Raw genomic sequence first — 8951 nt, forward strand, 5'->3', positions numbered from 1 at the left:
TACAGGCTTGAGCCACCGCGCCCGGCCCAGTCCATGTTCTGGAGTCCTACATGTCTTACATTTGAGAGAGAGAAATCACTGGGAAATAAAAAAAGGGAAATAGTTATATCTGTATCCATCTAGTTTCACTAACATATCTTTAAGGTACAGATTTTTTATAACAATCACATATGGCCGGGTGTGGTGGCTCGCGCCTGTAATCCTAGCACTTCAGGAAGCCGAGGTGGGCGGATCACGAGTTCAGGAGTTTGAGACCAGCCTGGCCAATATGGTGAAAAACCATCTCTACTAAAAACACAAAAAAATTAGCCGGGTGTGGTGGCGAGCGCCTGTAGTCCCAGCTACTCAGGAGTCTGAGGCGGAAGAATCCCTTGAACCAGGGAGACAGAGGTTGCAGTGAGCCAAGATTGTGCCACTGCACTCCAGCCTGGGTGACAGAGCGAAATTCCATCTCCAAAAAAAAAAAAAAAAAAAAAAAAACCAAAACAACAACAACAAAAAAAACCATATGATTTTACAAGACCAACTTAAGGGGGATTCTTATGTTGCTTTAGTTTTGTTTTTCACAAAAACTAGATTTAATTCAAGCTTCACGAAAAGGCTAAAATAACACACAAATAAGTCCATAGTTCCTAATTTTCCAACCCTTCCTTCAGTAGGCATTGCAGGTCATTTGAACCAGATAGTTTAAATTTTTGATGGTGCAGCTAAGTGAATAAGCATCCCTCCACAGAATGCATGCACTATTGTGTCATTTTCAATTAATGTGAAATAGTTTAGCCAAAATATGACTGCAAATGTGAAGCTGCTATTCTGAACATTTGGAACAACTATAGCTCATTTTTCATTATGTGTTGTTTTGGTATAAAAATACTGTTTAAGCACTTCATGAATACTCTTTTCCATTTAATCACAAAGAAATATATTCAGAGTGAACATGATCACTTTATTGGTTACCAAAGATCCTTGGCAAAGTGCAAGCACCGTGAAGAACGAAAGTAAGTCTTCAACAGTTTCCCAACTTCAATGAAAACCTATATGGGCCTAGATTTACAGATTACACATTAAGAAAAAGTCTGTGCATGATGTATCTGCTGGTGTGTATTCGTATGTGGGAAATAAAGCAAGCCAGAGAGAAAGTGGGTGGGGGCACAATTGCAAAAAGTTATCTCTCCTAGGAGATTTATTATTGGGAAATGGAGAAACAGATAATTCAGCACTCTTCTTTCTGGTTACAATACAACACTAGAAAAAAAAAAACTAATTTTTTATAATTTACCATAGAATCTCTTATCTTAGACTAGAAGGAATACAATCCCTGTTACATGTGTATATATGTCCATGTGTACACACACATTTTTCTCTTCTGAAATTTTTATCTCAAATCTCTTTCAATCAAAATGAGTTGAGCTTCAAACAGGATCTGGGTGAGACAGAACCTTTTTAAAACTGTGCTCAACTCAGTGAATGCTTTAAAAGTGAATTAATGCGGTGGCTCAAGCCTGTAATCCCAGCACTTTGGGAGGCCGAGACGGGCGGATCACGAGGTCAGGAGTTCGAGACCATCCTGGCTAACACGGTGAAACCCCGTCTCTACTAAAAAATACAAAAAACTAGCCGGGTGAGGTGGCGGGCGCCTGTAGTCCCGGCTACTCGGGAGGCTGAGGCAGGAGAATGGCGTAAAAACCCGGGAGGCAGAGCTTGCAGTGAGCTGAGATCCGGCCACTGCACTCCAGCCTGGGCGACACAGCGAGACTCCGTCTCAAAAAAAAAAAAAAAAAAAAAAAAAAAAGTGAATTAATGAATAGTATCCTCAAATGCAAAAACATGCTCCAAGACTGACTGCCTCTCTACATTTTGATTCTGAAAGAAAGTGCTTGGGTTTTTAAAGAACAAAGAAGAAAAGCCTTCATTTTTCCTTCCTTCTCTTCCTCTCCACAATTTAACCAAGCATTTTTTTCTAGGTTCTTTTCTTTAACATAAAAACAATAAAGCTCTTCTGTCTTTCTTCTCTCTTCCTCTTTCTATCTCCAGGACCACAAATTGGACTAAAAATAATTGTCCACATGGAATCCTTAATACATCAACATAGGAAGGAGACACTCACTATCCCAAGACTCAGCCCACCTGGCCTAGATTTAAAGTATGCATTACAGGCTGATTAAGTCTGGCGCATGGTTTATCTGGTGAGCGTTCCCCACTCCACTTCTTGCGGCTTTGCTTGCTCATCTAGGGGTTCCTGGAAGGCCCCCAGCACCCCCTAGCAGGGCGCGAGGTAAGTGGAGAGTCTGCCCGGGTGCTGGGTGATGTGCCCGGCAACTTCTGCTTTTTCCCCTGGGGGAAACTGTGACGTTAGAAAGGTATCTGCAAGTGTTTCTTCTGGTTGGCCTGGAGGTTTCCCGAGCGCCTGGACTGGCGACCCAAACCCCTACACTTCCTGCCCGATGCTTGGAAGAAACCCAGATCAGCAGACAAATCAACGCGCACCACACACTGCGCCCCAACATCGAGCGCCAACATGTGCCTTTCAGGCCAAACGAGAAAGCACGGACCCCTTGCAAGGAGCATATGACCTCGGCGTGACCCGTGGAGAGGCGGGACCCCAGTGGAGAGCGAAGCACGGAGAAGCCTGGGAAGGAGGTGGTGAGAGGGGCACAGTCCAGGCTGCCCCATGCGCGCTGGGGTTGTCGCCGCGCGTCCTGCGCGCCCCAGTGCCCCTAGAATCTCCAAGAGAGCAAAAGTGAGCGCGGATCAGTTTCTCTCTTTCCCAGAAAGCGAGCTTTTTATTGAGGGGAAACTTAGCTGGGAAAAGTCCGCTCCTAAGTTTGTTTTGGTTTTTCGTCTATTTGCTTCCCAATTTAAAAGGGGCCGTCTGGGCGACAGGCTTGCGGTTTTCACAGTGTAAAACGGATTAGAGGAAAAGCTCCAGCCCCTCTCGACTTTCGCTTGCGGTTTGCAACCCCTGGGGAGGGTCTGACCCCGCGCGGCACTTGCCCAGGCGAGCTTCCCTCGCGGCGGCCAGACCCGCTCGCGGACTCGGTTTCCCCGAGGTAGGACCCACTAGGTGGGCCACTGGGCCCCAGGCCTGGCAGGGCGGAGCCTAGGCCGAGCGCCCCGGGGTTGGAGGTTCCCACGGTGCTGGGAAACTGCGAGCCCCAGGTCCGCAGGCAGCTTCCCTTCCCCCGCGCCCTCGCACCTGCCCTCTGCTCAGCCGCTCCCGGTCCTGGGTGTGCGGGAGTCCCGGGGGTCCCTCTCCTGGAAGCAGAGGAGGAATTTGGTGCAAAAGGAAGGGAATTTACTGCGGATGGCACCGGAACCTGGATTGGCTTGTGCGTTTCCTGCTCTGGGCACGTAGGTTTCCCCTAGAAATCTGGAGTTCGCTGAGGACACTTATTTCCAAGAGATTGTGGGTTCACATACACATACCATTTACATACACATACCATAAGTTCACATACACATACCATTAACTTAATACCATTCAGTTAAAAATAAAAAAGAAAAACTGCACTTCGATCTTCTCCACTTTCCCTGGTATCACCAAATAAATAAAGCATGCGGACGAGAGTGGGCTGCTGCTGGGGGCTCGAGAGGTGCGCGAGACGAGGTTACCCTGCGGGTCCGCCGCTGCCCCCGGCCTCTAGCACCGCACCTGCCCACGAGTTTGCGAGATAGGAGCGCCGAAGGAGAACCCCGGACCGCCCAGTCTCACCCTAAAAACTTGTATCCAAGAGTCCTACGGTTGTGGAAGTGCCAATCCTCCGCGACCCCTTCCTGCTGGCCTTCTGCTTTTTATAAACGAAAATAAAAGTTTGATTTAGGCTTAAAGAAATGCCATCCTGGTCGTTCCTCCCTGAAGCGAGACTTACGCATCCTTATATACTCGCAGGGAATTTTCAATCTCGCCTGTCGAAATCGCTATCTGGGCATCCGCGGACGAAGTCCTGCAGGTGGTAGGGTCAAGGGATCAAGCAGATAGCAGCAGGGATTAGCACACTCCGGCCGTTCCAGACGGTCAGGCCCACTGCTCGAGGGAAACATGCAGCGATGGAGCCAGGGCTGCGGGCTGCGGACCACGAGAGCCGCGCACGCGGGCTGGGAACCCGGTGGTGCCACCTTAAGAGTAGGGTCGGCGCAGCGGCTGTGGAGACGCCCGGTACCTGCAGGGGGCGCTGCTGTCCCGTGGTTTCTCCCGCGCCGCCGCGTGCAGCGGGCCTGGCAGCTCCGGGGCCCCGGTCCCCGGAGGGGGTGGGGACTCTGGGGGAGGAAGGGATCGAAATGCAGCCGTTAGGTAAGGAACCCGAGCCCTCCCGGATTTAGAAGCGGCCTCAGTGAGGCGTTTGCAGGAGGGAGCTTTCCATCATTCGGCCGCGAGAGGAAACGTGGGGAGACGCCCTCCCCTACCCCCACTGCCTGCCTTCCTGCCTCCCTCCACCTCCGCTCCCCGACCCCGATCGTGCTTCCCAGACCCTTTGTTCTCGAGGTTGGGAACGGCTGGGTGGGGGTTCCCCGGGGAAGAGGTCCCCCGCGCCACTCGGAGGGGAAGGGACTGCCGCCTGCCCCGCACCCCGGCCCTCCCCGGTGCCGTCCCCCTCTCCCCTGGCCCCTTCCATCGCGTGCTTCCGTTCTCACTCGGACTCCCCCAGCTCCCGAGCTCCGGCTCCCCAGCCTGCACTGTCTGCAAGCCCGCCTGCCTTCCCACCTCCCCGCCACCTCCGAGGTCACCGGGAAGAGGGGAGGACAGGGAGACGTGTGGGGGAGGAGAAACCATAGAGCCTTCTCGGCGCGGAGCATTCCCAGGGACCCTTCCAGGCCCAACCCCTGGGACCCGCTGCAGAGGCAGGGCTTTCCTGGCGCCGCCGCAGGTCGCAAGGGCCGCCCCCGCCGCGTCGCCCTGGGGCCCACGGGTGCACTGCCCGGGCAACGAGGCAAGGCGCGCCCTCTCAGCGCCAGGACCCAAGACCCCCAGCTGGAGAGAAGGGGACACCGTGGTCCGCGCCCTGGGGAAGCTAATTGCACACGAACGCCCCCCTCTTGCCCGCCCCCCACCGTACCCTCTGCAGCGCCACCCGCGTCGCCTCTCCGCCGTGCGCCACCCTGAGGGCTCCCGCGATTGTATCTTCTTGAGCACAGTTACCAATGCGTTCAGCTTCGTTTCATACTCGGATGGAGGCGTCGCGGAGGGAAGCGAGGGGACAGGGATGCGGGAGTAAGGGAAAGGTGGGGAGGGAAACAGAGCAGAGAGGTGGGAGACGTGGCTGAGGCAATGGCACCGGGCAGCGCCGCCCGGAGTCCCGAGTCCAGGTCCACGAGGCAGGCCCCGGTGCAGCCGCCCCCCGGCCGAACCCTGCATGTCCTCTGTACTGTAGACGCGAGTCCGCGGAGCGCCACTCACACCCCCGCACCCCTGCAAGCTCCCACGGTAGAGGGAGCTCGGCACCAGCCGGGTCACAAAGTAGGTGCCCCCACCACCCACCCCCAGGTGAAGAGGACGCAGCCCGGCGCCGTCAGCTCCAGGCTGCCTGGAGCCCCCTCCGGCCTCTCGGCGTGACCCTGGTCCTCACTGGGCTCGTCGCGAGCTGCGCTAGCTGTTCTTTCAGCAGCGGGTTCCCCAGGACACACCCCGGCCCCACCCCCCGAGAGCTGGCGGCCAGCTCAGGATGCCAGGCGGCCAGGCGGGCGCCCTGCCAAATTCCGCGTTCCTCTCCAGGAGACGGGGAGTTGCGTCCCAGGCTCGGGAAAGCCCGCAGTTCGGGCTTGGGACTCGCTTGCAAAGCCCCCTAAGGCGCCAGGGACGCCTCTGCAGGTTGAATTCCTGCTCCGTATCACTTCAATTTTAATTAATCTTTTAAAACACCGCTGTCACGTCGCTTGCAGAAAATTAATCAAACTTGAATCCTTGTTGCATAGCAAGAATTTCGATCCGAGTCTTTTAAAAAGGACTTGACTTTGCAAAGTCACGTCTTTTACAGTTCCCTCATTCCCCCTTTAGCAAGGGAAATATTGCAAAAGTCAAGACATGTTTGTTTGGTTCTTTCTATCTTCAAAATGAAACTTTGCTTATTTCTGATCTTTATTTTCCTGTCTTTGAACAAACAAACAAAAAAACCTAGATAAATTGCCTACGTCGGTTAATTCAAAATATAATTACTTTGAATGATCTTTAAGAGCCCAGATAAACTAAGATAATCTTAATTTTAATGTGACACGACCCCTATTTTTCCTTGCAAATCATGAGAATAAAGCAGTCATTAATTAATACCAAGATATCTGCATAGAAGATGGTATCCGGTCTCTCTGAGACACTGAAACATCAGTTGTATTAGTAATTGATACTGTATAATTGAACATGAAGATAACCGTCTATTTTTAACCTCCAAGCTTAGAGTTTATTTGGTGATTACTGAGCTCCTAATAATTAATTTTTGTTCCTTCTTACTGCATAAATAATTCTTCTGACTGCCAGTTCCCATGCAATGCAGAGGCTTCTCATTAAAACCTACCCCTCAAAATATAAGATTGTGAAGCTATATTGTGCAGCAACTCCTTCCACTCCATTATTTGTAACATATTTGTTCTATTTCATATCTTCCTGGTACATTTGCTGTGATTTTCCTACTAAATATGTGAGAATATAATTATAACATCTTTTACCACAGCTTTGTCTTTCTGTGATCTCTTGGTTCAGTTTAATACACAATAGTTAAGACTTCAATTTTTCAAGTTTCTAAAATTTGAGGATAGTTCCATTGAATAATCAAAAATACTTGTATAGTGAATTTGCCATGATTATATTCCCAACCTAACACACAGTCCACTTTAACTCACACTTTTCTGTTGTTAAAAATAGACTTTGCTCAAACACATTCCCTTTTTCCAACTTGAGTTGAAGATAGTTCTTACAATTTCCTGGGTTAAATGTACACACTAACACAACCTTTGACATTAAAAAACAAATTCCCCTCCCATGTTGGAGAGAAGTCTTCCAAACAGTTATGGAAATTTAGACTGTAGCTTTAAGGTATCTAATTATTTCTTAGCCTCAGTTATTTTGGGGCATCAATGATCTTCACTTTTTAAGTGGAAAGGGTTATAATATTTTTCTCATATATACAAAAAACTCTCTACTTATTTTTCCGATAAAGTGTCTCCCAAGTATGACATGTTTTATACCACACAAATATTCTTAGTACCTCCACTACCAAATCCATGCATTTTCCTTGTCAGTGCTCTATCTAAAGTGTTGGAAAATATATAGGGTTTCCACTTTTATTTCCCCCTTAGTATAATTAAAACTTTAGGTCAATATATAACAGAGTGATATATATGGAGAGCCACTTGGATTTTATATTTTCCCACTATAATTTGGACTGAAATGGGATTAAAACAGGATCTAGAGTTCTAATCTTGGTTGATGTTTTGGTGTATTCACCGTAATGAGTCCTATTCCCTGGGGTCATGAAGCTCCCAAATGTCAATCAAGCAAACTGATTCAGAAATGCCATTGTTCGACTCCCACGTCACTCGCCTTCCTCTCATTTTATTTAACAATACCGGAGTTCTCTGATCAGTCATTCGGAATATGAGGCATTATCTGGGGAAAATTCACAAAGTGTCTTGATCTTTCTTTGGGAGATACTGTTAAGGGGTTTCCGCAAAGCAAAAAGTGGTTGTTTATATTTCTGTCTTTGGACCGCACTATGGATGGAAAGAACCAATGAATACTGCTTGAAAGAAAATCATACCGTAAATCCGTCAAAAATTAATTCGTCCAGTTGAATGTTACATTTCTATTTTCTATTTTCGTATTGGAAGCACCCTGATTTGTCACCAGAGGAGAAGTATGACCCGATCTGGGTCCAGTTGACATGCCCCCACTTTCAACCCTATTTTCACCACTTAATACTATTAACGTGTTTAGTCTACACTAGTTAACTAGGAATTTATTTGGGGGCGAGGAAGAGCTAACCTTTGCTCCCGGAGTTCTACCCAGCCCACTCAGATACGTCCGGGAGCCTCCGCAACTCGCATTTCCCAGTCGCAACCCTGGGTCATTCCTGCCTCCGTCCCAGCTCCCGGACAATTCCCAAAGCCAAAGGCGTCGAGCGTGCTACCGGCTCCCACCAGCACAAATTAATAATCAGCTTAACTCGTGGAGGCTTTGAGCCCCAGTGCTCCGTTCCCTGAAGCCTCCCAGTGCGGAGCCCGGCTCCTGCGAGGACTTCTTTGGAGGGGGGCAGGGACGGATTTCCTGGGAAAAGCCGTCGCAGGCGTGTTGCACCTAGAGGGCTGTGGGCAAGGAGGAACGCACCAATGTCCCAGTTCTGGGTTCTCAGATCGGGATTCCTCCAAAATCGCGACAGCCGCTTAGGTGTTGGGTGCTCGCGTTGGCAGCACAGAGCGCCAAACGCACGACCCCGCGCGCCCCGCGCGACCTTCGGCTAAGTAGAGCCGAGGTGACAAGGGAAGGCGGCGGAGATGGGAACAGGGGGTGGAGCCGCTCTCTGGTGGAGCACGATCGATCACTTTAAAGTAAAGGGTTCAAAAGTTCCAAGTTCCCCTTTGGAGGGGAGAGGTAATGCTTCCCGCGGCCTGCTTCTCTCTGCGACCCGCAGGTTCCTGGCAGCCGCGCAACCACTGGGGATCTCGGCTGCAGCTTGCGGGAGCCCCTTCCGGGGAACAAGCTGTCCGGCCCGCGCAGCCGTGCGAGGTTGACGCAGCTGCTAGGGAGCAGTTTGGCTTCCCCGGGAGTACCGGAGTTGCTCGGCACAAACGTGATCTCAGCCCGCCGGGGCCGGGGCGCGCGCTTTTCCCTTTCTCAGCAAGCGGGAAAGGCCTGTTGGCAGAGGCCGGCGGAGTGCTGGCGGCCAGGGGTCGCGAGGCTTCGGCGGAAACCTGAGCTCCCTGCGACCTGTTCTGCTAGCAGGGGCTGGGGAGAGCCCCAATAAGCC

At 50.7% G+C, this 8951-nt stretch overlaps 1 protein-coding gene across 1 annotated transcript; it reads right to left on the reverse strand.

The window, feature by feature from the left end:
* Window positions 1-2751: 2751 nt before the first annotated feature.
* On the reverse strand, window positions 2752-5619 carry LOC126962725 (putative uncharacterized protein encoded by MIR1915-HG). The gene is given in 4 exon segments (XM_050804074.1): window positions 2752-3951; window positions 3953-4037; window positions 4040-4257; window positions 5055-5619. Coding segments are annotated over 4 exon segments (657 nt in total). The 5' UTR covers window positions 5354-5619; the 3' UTR covers window positions 2752-3896.
* Between the last annotated feature and the right edge of the window lie 3332 nt (window positions 5620-8951).

The sequence above is a fragment of the Macaca thibetana genome, chromosome 9 (assembly GCF_024542745.1).
Source record: "Macaca thibetana thibetana isolate TM-01 chromosome 9, ASM2454274v1, whole genome shotgun sequence".
NCBI lineage: Eukaryota > Metazoa > Chordata > Mammalia > Primates > Cercopithecidae > Macaca > Macaca thibetana.